The sequence below is a fragment of the Diabrotica virgifera genome, chromosome 9 (genome assembly GCF_917563875.1).
Source record: "Diabrotica virgifera virgifera chromosome 9, PGI_DIABVI_V3a".
Taxonomy (NCBI): domain Eukaryota; kingdom Metazoa; phylum Arthropoda; class Insecta; order Coleoptera; family Chrysomelidae; genus Diabrotica; species Diabrotica virgifera.
This window is the reverse complement of record NC_065451.1, coordinates 139963184-139977286: the sequence shown is the minus strand read 5'-3', so window position 1 is coordinate 139977286 and position 14103 is coordinate 139963184. Positions and strand designations below refer to the sequence as shown.

The following is a 14103-nucleotide window of genomic DNA, read 5'->3' as shown; positions in this document are numbered from 1 at the left end:
AGTGGAAATTAGCCAGAATTTTGGAAGTGTTTCCCCGGCCTGACGGTAAAGTCAGGGTAGTAAGAGTTAAAACTCAGGACGGGAAATATACTCGTCCTATTGTAAAGATTTGCCCCCTTCCCCTTGACAATTAAAATTTGGTTTAATTCGACGACAGGGTCGTTTCCGGGGGGGGGGGGAGGATGTTGTAATTAGTAATAGTATTTTTATTTTATTTCCGCGGCTATATAATTCCGCTGTAGTTTTAATACAAATTTGTTACAGAATTCCAGATGTACTTAAAAAAAATAGGTCAATTTTTATAGCCGCTAGCAAGCGAGAGATTCAATCACGCACAATAACTCAAAAGTACGAACATTCAACTCACAACACTCACATCGACAACGTCAACGAGCGCTCTTAGATTCTGTCACTCCGCTGTAATATGAGTTAAGTTTATGTAGTGCTATATTTTTGTGTAGTTTTTAATTAATAAAGTTCACCCTAGTACCAAAACCAGTGTTTTTAAGTATAATAGAAGTGTGGTCGTCCTGTCTGTATTAAGGTACGATTCCGAACAAGACCGCAAACCGCAAACTGCAAACCGCAGACCGCAGCGACAGACCTACTGGTTCATATGGTTTTTTATGAGCTTGATGTCGAGTAGAGCGGCACTGTCGCCGTCGCACGCAGAACGTCGCCACCGCAGACCGCAGGACTGCACCAGAACCAGTAGTGTCGCCGACCGCAGATCGACAACACGTATTTTTGCTGTTTCTGAATTGACTGAAAAGTGAAAAGAATTGAATTTATCTTGAAAATGAGTTTTTCAAATGAAGAAGAAGAGCAATTAATTAATTTTGTAGCAAAATATTCCGTTATTTACGACGTAAGCCACGTTAATTATCGTAATAATGTAATTAAAGAAAACATTTGGAAGACTTTAGGACAGGAGCTAAATAAAAGCGGTATGTATTTTTATTTTTCTTTATTTATTTTGTTTATGGTCCAGAATTAATAGCATCTTCTTGCCATGCAACTGCACCATATTCACTACAGAAAAAGTCTTTAAGTTTGTCTCTAATTTGGAATCCTTCGTTATTATTAAATCCACCGTGTCGAGCAAAGCGTAGCATATTATCCTGGCTGGGTTTTTCTTCATTGTCATAATTAAAAAATGGATAATTATTTTCCTCGAGATAACCATCACGAAGAAGGTTGTGTAAACAACAAGCTGTCAATATTAAATCGTCAACTATATCTGGGGCCACAGCAATAGGTGTATAAAACACCCTAAACACTTGACTTAGTAACCCAAAAGCGTTTTCGGTCACACGACGACCTCGGCATAATCTATAGTTGTAAATTTGTTTCTCTCTTTCTAATCTAGCCAACCTTCTAGAATAAGGTTTCATCATATAATTACTTAGTGCAAATGCTTCGTCTCCAATTAAGAAATGTGGTAATATTACCTGAGAACCCGGTAAATTTTTTGGTGGTGGTATATTAAATCTATTATTAGCAATTTTCTTTCCAATCACTAATTTTTGAAATATGCCATTGTCAGATTCTTTGCCGTAAGAACCAACATCAACTGCTAAAAACTTATAGTTTGCGTCCACGATAGCCAATAATACAATGGAGAAATATTCTTTATAGTTGAAAAATAGTGATCCACTATTTTTAGGTGCTTTGATGCGCACATGTTTATCGTCAATCCCTCCTATGCAATTTGGTATGTTCCATTTCTGCCAAAAATCTTGTTCGACACATTTAAAATCGTTTTCTGTAGGTACTGTCATTAATACTGGTAATAATTTATCTTTTAAACACTTAAGTACACTTTTCACAATTCTGGATATGTAAGATTTCGATATACGGTATTGAAATGACAATGATCTGTAGCTTTCACCAGTGGCCAAGAATCTGTAACAAAAAATATTATTCAAACCTAAATTACTTTTTATTTGCAGGTGAGTGCAAAAAAAATGGAAGTTTATTCGTGATGGGTACAACAGATTCAAAAAAAAGTACAAATTAGGCACTGGTTCGGCTGCTCCTCCGAAAAATTCTAAAGAGGAGAGACATCAACAGCTAAAATTTCTTGACGGTGTTCCCAACCATAGAACCGGAGGATCCAATGTACCAACATCGCCAGAAGAACTGCCAAACAATGAAGAAAATGTTGATCTCAGTTTGACAAATGATGATTGTATTCAACCTACAGATCTCTTATCCGGTAATACCGAAAATGAAAAAAGTGACGCCAAATCTGCAGCAGTTGTAAATATTACAGAAACATCTCAGAAGCCAAGGAAGCAAATAAAAATTGGAGGTAAACGTAAAAAAGACGACAATCTGCTAAATATCTGGAAAGAAAGAGATAAAAAACGAGAGACATTTTTTAAATCAATTGTCAAAAAAAGAAATCATGATGATATAGAAGCATTTTGCCATCACATTGGGGAAGTTTTACGAAATTTTACTCCTGTGGAAAAAGCCGAAGCAAAAAAACATTTAAGTATGGTTTTGTCAGACTATGAAATCAAGGCCGCACGAAATGCATGTGCAACTCAAGGTTGCTCAGCTGGATCTAATTGTGCATCACCTCAAAGCTCCTCAGATGAGTTGCCAGGTTTAAGTGTTTCACCACATTACCCACCTTACACACCAGGATCAGTTCACTACCTGTCCAGTGATTGTTCTCCAATAAGTGCTACAGGGACCACACCAGAACCGACAGATTTATCAGCACGGGACAATGAAGAAACTCCATTTTATTTACTTAATTTATAAACTTCTGCTATAGATACTATACATTTTTTTACAGTATACAGAGTGAGTCTGTAATTTGGAATAAATTCAATATCTCAAATACTAATTTTTTTTTGAAAAATGCTCAGACCCGTCGATTAGTATTTCCAATGTCCTTTTTGATATACAATAATAATGTATACAGGGTGTCCCAATTTAGAGATATGACGTCATTATTGATTTTCTTAAATGGCAACACTGTCATCGATGACGTCATATCTCTAAATTGGGACACCCTGTATACATTATTATTGTATGTCAAAAAAGATAATTTGAAATACTAATCGACGGGTCTGAGCATTTTTCGAAAAAACAATTATTATTTGAGATATTGAATTTATTTCAAATTATAGACTCTCTCTGTATAATACTGTTATAAGCTAGTTATAAAATTTGATACTGAAAGTTAGTTTTTTGTTTTGACGTATACCTTAAATGTATTATTTAGTTTTAGTTACTCACCTTAGAGTTAAAAATAATTTTTCTTCGCCACTAATAGCATTTCTTGTGACTTTAGCATTGATATCATCCTGAATAAAACTGAATATAAAATTGAACTGTTTTTTATTTAAACGACAGTAGCTTCTGAATATATCTTCGTTGGCCATTAGATGTTTTTTAATGAGTATTGAATAACTTCCTTCAAATTGTCTATTTTTAAATAGAGACCTAGTTGGCTTCCTTTTTCTTTTATAATGCAAAAGTAAAAGATCGTCGTCATCTTCTTCTTCCATCAAAAAATATAACATTAATTCATCGTTGTTCATTGCGTCTGACATCCTACTTATACGACTTTTAATATTATACTATTATAAATTCCCATCGTGCAATGCTGTTGTCGATATTATGTAGATGAAGTGCAGTTCTGCTCGGAATTGGTCTGACCACAGACGACAGTGTCGCTGCAGTCTGCGGTTTGCGGTCTGCAGCGACTTTCGGAATCGTACCTTTACCAAACTTCGTCTGCTCCGATGGGGAAAGGGGTGCCTAGAAATATCGAAGGAAGAATTACAACAGCCGAACATCAGCTACATTTAAAGCACCCTACCCCCAATTAATAAATTCTATTTTTTTTACTTTCGAATTTAGTAATAAACCTGGTTTAAACCAAAAAATCTAGTTTTTGATTTTTTGCCAACTTTGTTAACAGGGTTGTAACCAATTGGTAAGAACACAGTGCCAAGCCTAACATAATTAGACATTTAATATTTACAAGTTATATATTATTTTAGAAAAAATGATATATTGGCACCAAAAGTTAAAGGTGGACATGGAACTTTTGTATGCGAAGAATGTAGGGCTACATTTGTAAAGCTTAAGGATGCATATACAACAAAAACTTGCAGGTAGAATACAAACATTCTTTTTTTTTGCTATATACTCCCACATAATTACAAGTCTCTTGAGTGGTGGAGAAATAAGCCAAGACCGAAACAGTGTTAGCTAAACAGGCTAACATAATATGTTAAGGTTGCAGTGTGTCAGGCAATAAACCACTCTATTATCTATCTGAAGAGTGGAACTTCCAAACGTTCTAAGTGCCATTTTTTTCAAAATAAGATATTTCTATTAAATATGTTCTATGTGCCATCGCCAATAGCCCTAAAACTTTCCCAGCGCCAAACCCCTGTTAAGCGTGGTGTGTTGCCTACCTAAAGAATGACAATGTTCTAAGCACGCGACCTATGATTTTTCAAATTTTCTAAGTGCCCGTTTAACGGACGTCGAGTCACTGCCTTCTTTATTGTTGTTGTGGGAACTTTCAGATTAGGAAGCGTTAAACGTGATTCTTAGAAAATACCAATTAAAAATGGAAAATAAAACAGATAAGCATGTGTGTGAACTCAGTAAAACTTCTAAGCGTGCAGAACAGTATAAAAATCGCATTTCTGGGCAAGCCTATAAAAATCGAAAGAATAAAAGTGTTCCAGTGCTGCCACCTCCTCAATAAACCGTGAGCATTTTGTTTTAATGCACTTGATTAAGTTTTATATGAAAAATGTCAATAATAATTTTGTTATTTTGTTTTATAAGTTATAACAAGGGGGTTCGTTAAAACTCTTAGTCAAAACATTTCCGTAAGTGCCTGCAAGAAAAACTAACATAGGGGAGGAAGGGGTAATATCGCCATATGAGGTAATACCGCCATAACGTCTAAAAACATAACGACAGTGTTTAACCTCTAACCACGCAACCTTGGAACTGCTAGTTAGGTGGGGCGAATCGTCGCACAGTGGTGAATTTCGTCGAAAACCTGGCCAAAATGTAAAAATTTAAGTTTAATAGGTATACCCTGAGAAATTTTATATGAACCTTGCTCTGTAGGTTTTTGAGAATCATAAACGGCCGTTAAGGGTAGAACAATACAAGCAGATCATGCATGGGCGCCCATATAAAAATTTTTTAGGGGAGGGACCAGACGTGAAGATTACATTCTGTATACTTTGGATGACAATATATTATAGTTTAAAGCAACAGAAAAGCTAGGGGGCCGTGGCCATGCCCATGAACATGGGCGCCTATGAGATCATATATTTATATTAGTGTAAAGTTGTGATTGAACGACAGCGAACCAAATAAAAATTAAGTGTGTTATACAATAATATTGGGGCATTGTTTGGTTTTCATTTAGAACTATAGACGTGTATTATTTTGTTAGTTGATAGTGAATGCTACGTCTGGAGGTAAGTGGAGTATTTTAATATACTTTTTAGACTTTTTTCTTCGTAAAATAGATTTTATTTACAACATGTTTGCAAATTGGCAAGAATTTTCGATCGTTTTAAGTTTTCCAAGTTTTAAAAAGGGAAAAGTAAAAAAGTCTACTTTGCTCAGCAAAGATATTTTGTTTAATAAATAGTTCAAAATGTATAGAAATATTCCTCAAAAAATCATCTGCAGCCAAATGCATCCCTTAGCGGAACTTTTCATTTTAACGAAATATAACATGCTGGAGAATTTGTACATGAAAAGACTTTAATGTTATATGGTCAGTTAATAAAGTAAGAACAAAATATGAAGCATCTGATCCAGTAAATTTACAGTTTTTTTACACAAGAGCCGCCGTTTTTTATTTTCTTTTTGCTTTCTTCTTCTTTTTCTTAATCTGTAAGTCCTTTTACTCTTATGTATAATCCTGTTTTTGCTTCCTTACTTTTATATTTTTTAATAATTTTGGTCGTGTGAGCCAAAAATTTTAATTTTTTAAAAATGAAATGCATAAACGAAACTTTGTGTTAAGAAGCCACACATTGGTAGGTAATAATTATAATTAATCCCATTTACAAAACAATGATGTATTAAGAGTTGACCTACCTATTTTTGGCTTCTTATATAAAGTATCGTTTATGCATTTTATTTTAAAAAAAAGGCAAAATTTTTGGACTCGCACGAACAAAATTATTAAACAATATAAAAATAAGAAAGCAAAAAGATAGACCTATACATAAAGGTAAAATGACTTAAAGATTAAAAAAAAAGAAGAAGAAAGCAAAAAAAAACAACAAAAACTGTAAAAACTGTTCTTGTGTAAAAAAACTGTAAATTTTCTGGATTAACTGCTTCATATTTTGTTCTTACTTTATTAACTGACCATAACATTAAAGTCTCTTAATGTGGAAATTCTCCAGCATGTTACAGTTTTTTTAAAATGAAGAATTCCGCTAAGTTTGCAACTTGTTGCAGATAATTTCTTGAGGAATATTTATATACATATTGAATTATCTATTAAGCAAAAAATCTTTGCTGACCAAAGCTGACTTTTTTACTTTTCCCATTTTAAAACTTGGTAAACAGAAAACGATTGAAGATTCTTGCCATCATTTTGTAAATATGTTGTAAATAAAGTTTTTGTTAGGAAGAAGTATCTAAAAAGTATATTGAAATACTCCACTTACCTCCACTATAAAATAACAAAATAATACACGTCTATAGTTTTAAACGAAAACCTAACAATGCCTCAATTGTATAACACACTTTAATTTTATTCGGTCCGCTTTCGTTCAATCCCAACTTTACACTAATACAAATATGTGATATACTTGTATTGTTCTACCCTCAACGGCCGTTTATGATCCTCCAAAACCTACAGAGCAAGATTCATATAAAATTTCTCGGAATATATAAACTTAAATTTTTGCATTTTGGCCAGGTTTTCGGCAAAATTCACCATTGTGCGTCGGTGCCATTTAGAACAGATATCGTTGTTAGTTTGTATGTCACTGCCGCCAAGGTGTTTTATGTGTTGTTCGTTATAATTTCTTCGACTTCGAAATTAAGAGGTATGTACGATAATAAAACTTCTACGAAAATGACACTATGCTATTTTCTCTTTAATATGTTTGCTGAAGGGTCTGTGCCATTAGATTTGAAATAAAACAAAAATATTTTTTAGATAATTGTTATTTGAGCAACAAATACTTATTGGGGTAAAATCGCCAGAAATACCGGGGTAATTTCGCCATGGCGATATTTCCCCAATTAGGTACTTTGTAACTTAGATAGGTACTAATAATTATTTATTTTCAGATTGCCTCCGCCATGCCAAGACACAGGATACGAACGACTGAAAGAGCAAAATGGTCCTCTGAAGAACTACAAACAGCCATTGATTGTGTCGGTTCGGGAGAGTCTGTGAAAAAAGTTTCAGAAAGAATGCATATTCCTAGAACCACTTTGAGGGACCATCTAAAAAAATAATAATAAAAAGGATAGATTGGGGCGAAAACCTATATTTTGCCAGGAAATGGAACAAGAAATAGCTAATCATGTGCTTCTAATGGCAAAAATGTTTTACGGCATAACGCCTATCGAACTTCGCCGTCTTGCTTTCTAGTTTGCGCAGAAAAATAATGTTCAGAGCCGGTTTAATAAAACAACTGAATTAGCCGGTACAGACTGGCTTGAGGGGTTTTTAAGAAGACACCCTAGGATAAGCCTTAGGAAACAACCTGAGGCTACTAGTTTGAGCAGGATTGAAGGTTTTAACAAGGAAGAAGTTAAACTGTTTTTCAAAATCTTGAAAAGGTATTTGAAAAACACAACTTTCCAGCTTCAAGGGTATACAACTGTGATGAAACCGGTATATCAACCGTACAAAAGCCTGGGAAAATATTTGGCCCAAAAGGACAAAAACAAGTTGGGGTGTGGTCAGCTGGGAGAGGGGAAAAAATGTCACAGTTAATTGTGCATATAGTGCTTCCGGAAATTACATTCCTCATTTAATTATATTCCCGCGAAAGAGATTAAGCCCGCTACTAACTAGAGATGGACCCGAAGGTGCTGCCTATAAATGTTCCGACAATGGGTGGATCAACGAGGGTATATTTTACTCTTGGTTAGAACATTTTAAGAAACATGCCAAACCAAGCAAAGATGATCCTGTATTGCTGATAATGGATAATCATTGTAGCCACAAGTCTCTAAGGATTTATGAGTTTTGTACAGAAAACTTCATAACGGTTGTTACAATTCCACCACACACTTCACATAGGCTCCAACCGTTGGACGTATCTTTCTATAGTGCCCTAAAAACAGCTTTCAACAGATGTTTTTATTAAAATGCCAAAATTACTCCCTATGATCTAGCTTCTCTTTTTAACAAAGCCTATGGAAGAGCAGCAACCATCGAAAAAGCCGTTTCTGGGTTCAAAAGTACAGGAAGATTTCCCCTAAACCCAGAGAATTTCACGGATGATGACTTTGTCCCTGTTACTCATACGGCAATTGCTATGACAATTATCGATGTAGATGAAAGCATAATTACAGATGATCAAGGAAATTCAGATCATTTAAACCAAAAAGCTATAAGTAAAGCAAAAACAGATGTTCCTCAGCCAGTGGATGACAAAACAAAACCAGGTCCTTCTAGATTAATCGAACCATCTCCCTTAACTCCAATTCAGGACGACGCAAGACCAGGACTTTCAACTGAAGTATCAACTGCAGTAAAACAAGTAACCAAACAACTGTTCCGTGACCTGACTTCTATTCCTTTGAGGAACCCATCAGTACCAAATAAACGAAAACAACATTCCGAGATAATGTTAAATCTATTTTTGAATCTTGTGATAAAAAAATAGAGAAACTGCCACTAAGAAAACGACTAAAGAAAGAAATAAGAAGAAAAACGCCGAAAAGAAAAAGGAATGCACTAAAAGTAAAAATACCGGAAGAAAAAATATTACTTTTGACTCGAGTACAGATGAATCAATGGAAAGTACTAACATAATTGATGATGATGAGATGGATGATTTGGAACCCTGCTCAAGCATTCACCAGGGAGAGAAAGACGCCGGTGATATTTGTCTGATTTGTGCTGGGCCTGGCAAGAATACCGAGTTATGGTACAGATGCGTTATATGTGGCAACTGGGCACACGCTGATTTTCGGGTTCGGATAGTGCAAGAGATTATTAATGTGACTATTAGGGAGTTTTTGTTGCTACGTAACGTACGCATCTCCGTATACGTAAAGCAACTAACGTGTCGTAGAGGATGAACGTTAAAACGAGAGTTTTTGTACTGCACGTAACGTAACGATGGTGTTGCCCTCATCGAATTAGTAATAAACTAAAAGTTGTCAGTCTTCCTTCAATTCAGTCTTGTCTCTTGTCTTATTTATTTCATTTCTGAAATCACGTTGTTTACGTTTATACCTTCTTGTCGTTTTGTTTTTTTTGATATTAGTTTAATTAATTAGTTTAGTCTTTAATTTTTAAGGGATTTTGTAGTTTCATTATTAATTGTTTACTGTTTATTTTATTAGTGTTAGATAGTTATTGAGTGTTTTATTTATATTAGTGATTTTTAGTTTAACTAGTCCTTTTAGATTAATTAATTAGTTTAGTGTTTAATTAGTGAACTCTTTAATTTTTAGTGATTTTTTACCCTTGTCCTTAACCTTATTTTTGGTAGGACAAAATAAATAGACCACGTTTTTTACAATTTTTGATTTTGGAGATGGACCCAATATTAAATATTGCCGCGTTTATTGATGATGAAGAAGACGAAGACGTAGAAGATGCGCTTCTTCTCCACATCTTGCACGATGATGAGCGTCTAGGAAATAGAGCAATTATATATGGTCGCTTCAATTTACAAACAATGTCGGATGTAGAATGCAAAAATCTTTTTCGTTTTGCCAAAAACGATATCACAAGACTGGCTATGGCTCTCAATTTACCCAATATGCTACGAATTGAAAATGTCACATGTATATCAGGTAAGTTTTACTGTTAATACCACGAATTTTGGATTGTTGCCACAATGAATATTTTTCTCTGCAACATTAGTACAAAAGTAAATGGCTCTAATAATTTATGGCTCAATAAACAACAATGTAATTTGCAATTAACTTTCGTTCATCATATTTTGCACAGTAAAATATTCGTTGTTAAGATAATCCAAAACAGTCATATATTCGTGGAATTGGGTATATAGCATTCGCCACACAATTTTTAAGTTTGATGAGTCAAAGCAGTGTAATTTTTTTAGGAATTGATGGATTATGTATGCTGTTACGAAGATTTACATACCCTAACAGGCTTTCAGATCTGGAGCCTCTTTTTGGATTTTCTGGATCGATTATATCAAAAGTGTGTACATACACATTAAACCTCATTTCAGAAAATAAATCTCGCTTATTATTGGATTTAGGGAATGTCGCATATTTAAATTATGAAAAATTAAAAGAATATTCTGAGGTTAGTTTAAAAACATTTATGTACATCCCACCAAACATAGTTAAAAGTGTGAAAATAACCATGTTGCACATTCATCATATGACAGACCTTGCACTGACCATCCTGTTAATATCTACCGTTCTCGGGATGTATGCGAATTTCACACGTTCAGCTATGTCTGGTGTACTGTACATGTAAACAATGGAAGTTTTTAATGTAATTAACTTTTAGGCTATAAGAAATATGGGTTGTCCACTTGACAATTGTTGGGGATTTATAGATGGTACAGTCCGACCAATTTGCAGACCAAGCATCAACCAACAACTCTATTACTCTGGACACAAAAGGCTCCATTGCCTAAAGTTCCAATCTGTTCTGTGTCCAGATGGAATTATCATTAGTTTAAAAGGTGCTTTTGAAGGCAGGAGGCATGACTCCGGTATCCTTAGGGAATCTAGATTGTACGAAGAACTGGAAGATAATGTCACATTTCCAAACCGTAGGTTTTGTCTATATGGCGATCAGGCATATGCTTTGCGAGAATTATTACTCAGACCATATACTGAACACGAAATTGCAGGTAACCAACAGAGGCAGCAGTTTAATACAGCCATGAGGGGACTTCGTGTAGCAGTAGAATGGGGTTTTGGCAAAGTAATTCAAAACTTTGCATTTTTATATTTTAAGAAAAACCAGAAAATTCTTCTTCAGGATATAGGGACAATGTATAGAATAGGTGTGTTACTAACAAATTGTCACACATGTCTTTATGGTGGAGAAATACCATCATATTTTGGCATAGATCCTCCATCATTAGAAGAGTATTTGGATGCAAATAATTAAATATTTTATGAATACTATTGGATATGTCATTGCTAAATTCAGTATAAAAAAACAACATTAATTTGTATAGTACAATATTTACAATGGGTGCGTTCGGACGACCACAGCGGCTGGACAGCTGAGCAGCTGTCAGACGTCACCGCTGGAAGTCAGCAGCTGAGAGATTTACTAAGCTTTCCCTATCACGGCTGGATGCAACCATTCAGCCGATTTATGCTGACAGCCAGCCGATATGGTCGTCCGAACGCACCCAATGGAAAAAACTCACAAAACATAAAATATAATTATAAAATAACATTTTTTTATAAGTGAAATATGAAGCTACTGCAGTTTGTCCTCAAGATGATCATCTATAGAATAATAGGATTTTTTTAAGAGTAAATATTGAACATTTTTTTAATTTCGTGGAAAGAGGTAATTAGTCTGGGCTGATTATCGGAGAATATGCCATTTTTGGGAAAAGTTATTTACCAGCAATTTTATTGCTGGAATCGAATCTTATGATTGTATATATTAATAATATAGATATGCAAAGTCCGCAGATAGTGTGCTACTTTTTTATAAACAAAATGGCGCCCGAAAATCGTGTTTTTTTCAATTTTTGCTCTTTAACTCAAAAGATTTTAACTTTAGACCAAAAACACCCAAATAAAAATTCACCGCAATTAAATTCTGCATAGAGACGTGTTTTTTTACTTAATTTACGTAATTTACTTCGACGAAAACTTTCCCCGGAAAAAGCGGGGTTTTCCAACAAAATCTTTAATTTTCAACTAAACTTTTAGATAAATTTTAAACATTTTGTTAATAAATAATTAAATTACTTGGTAACGTAAAAGCCCTTTTCGTTTATATTATAATTCCAGAAGCCGATGGAAATTGAATATAGCAACAATTGAAATGTTAATTAAAAATTTACGGTCGCTATAATAACGACAATAATTATGATGCATAATAATAACTATGATTTTTTCATAGAAAGACACAATACCTATCTAATGTACTTTACAGAATTGAAATTGGACTATTTAAGCGGCCTCAGGAATATTTTAAAATTATAAACAATTTTTTGGCTTTTAAACAAATAGAATATCTCGGGAAATATTAAACTAAATTAAATTTTGAAAACGGTATTCGAAAGACAGCGGCAGGACGCTTCTTTTAAAAGAAAAAACGTTTAATTATGACGAGTAGTTCCTGAGATACAACCGGTCAAAGTTGACCGAAATTTACGGCAAAGATATAAACAATAGGATTATAATTTTCAAACCATCACCTTTTTATTTTTGTCCTCTTTCTCCACACCAATTTTCATATCTTTAAAATCCTCATAACATATATTATTATAATAAAAACTATCAATAATACGTGTGAAAATTGCCAAAAATAGCAAAATTCCAATCAAAAATTAGGTTGGAGAAAATGTAACCCTCAAAGTTCAAAATCGGTATACGTTAAAAAAATGCATTTTCTCGGCTTCCCATGGAGCAATTTCCTTCATTCTTTTTTTGTTCCCAAGTAACTCGAGTAGAGCCATCGAACTAATGCATTACTAAATGTCAAACTTGCTTTTGTTTTGTTATAATAAATTAATTTATTTATTATAACAGAATATTTTAATTTCTTTAAATAAAAATTGTTTAAATAATTATACAGCTTTAAAATGAGAATATTTATGTTTTTAACTTTAAAAGGTACACTTGTAGTAAGTTTATCTAAAAAAAAGCCTACAACTGTAAAAAATATGTAATTTTCTGTTATTATAAATAAATTAATCTATTATAACAAAACAAAAGCAAGTTTGACATTAATAATGCGTTAGTTCGATGGCTCTACTCGAGTTATTAGGGAACAAAAAAAGAATGAAGGAAATTGCTCCATGGGAAGCCGAGAAAATGCATTTTGTTAACGTATACCGATTTTGAACTTTGAGGGTTACATTTTCTCCAACCTAATTTTTTATTGGAATTTTGCAATTTTTGGCAATTTTCACACGTATTATCGATAGTTTTTATTATAATAATATATGTTATGAGGATTTTAAAGATATGAAAATTGGTGTGGAGAAAGAGGACAAAAATAAAAAGGTGATGGTTTGAAAATTATGATCCTATTGTTTATATCTTTGCCGTAAATTCCGGTCAACTTTGTCCAGTTGTATCTCAGGAACCACTCGTCATAATTAAAGGTTTTTTCTTTTAAAAGAAGCGCCCTGTCGCTGTCTTTCGAATACCGTTTTCAAAATTTAATTTAGTTTAATATTTCCCGATATATTCTATTTGTTTATAAGCCAAAAAATTGTTTATAATTTTAAAATATCCCTGAGGCCGCTTAAATAGTCCAATTTCAATTCTGTAAAGTACATTAGATAGGTATTGTGTCTTTTTATGAAAAAATCATAGTTATTCTTATGCATCATAATTATTGTCGTTATTATAGCGACCGTAATTTTTTAATTAACATTTTAATTGTTGCTAAACTGTTCATTCAATTTCCATAGACTTCTGGAATTATACTATATACGGAAAGGGCTTTTACGTTACCAAGTTATTTAATTATTGATTAACAACTACTTATCTAAAAGTTTAGTTGAAAATTAAAGATTTTGTTGGAAAAACCCGCTTTTTCCGGGGAAAGTTTCCGTTGAAGTAAATCGGAAAAAACACGTCTCTATGCAGAATTTAATTGCGGTGAATTTTTATTTGGGTGTTTTTGGTCTAAAGTTAAAATCTTTGGAGTTATAGAGCAAAAATTGAAAAAAACACGATTTTCGGGCGCCATTTTGT

General features: G+C 33.5%; 1 protein-coding gene across 1 annotated transcript; it reads right to left on the bottom strand.

The window, feature by feature from the left end:
- Positions 1-952: 952 nt before the first annotated feature.
- LOC126892490 (uncharacterized) lies at positions 953-3670 on the bottom strand. The gene is made up of 2 exons (XM_050662036.1): positions 3256-3670; positions 953-1905 (listed from the first exon to the last, which is right to left on the bottom strand). Exons 1-2 carry the CDS (start codon positions 3570-3572, stop codon positions 981-983), a joined length of 1242 nt encoding a protein of 413 aa, XP_050517993.1. The 5' UTR covers positions 3573-3670; the 3' UTR covers positions 953-980.
- Positions 3671-14103: the final 10433 nt, after the last annotated feature.

What these genes read in the sequence shown, in the direction of transcription:
- LOC126892490 (XM_050662036.1), bottom strand. Translation starts at nt 3,572, where the DNA reads ATGTCAGACGCAATGAACAACGATGAATTAATGTTATATTTTTTGATG. An exon ending in AAATTATTTTTAACTCTAAG is followed by an intron (nt 1,906 to 3,255) that starts GTGAGTAACTAA and finishes TTTTTGTTACAG; the next exon opens with ATTCTTGGCCACTGGTGAAA.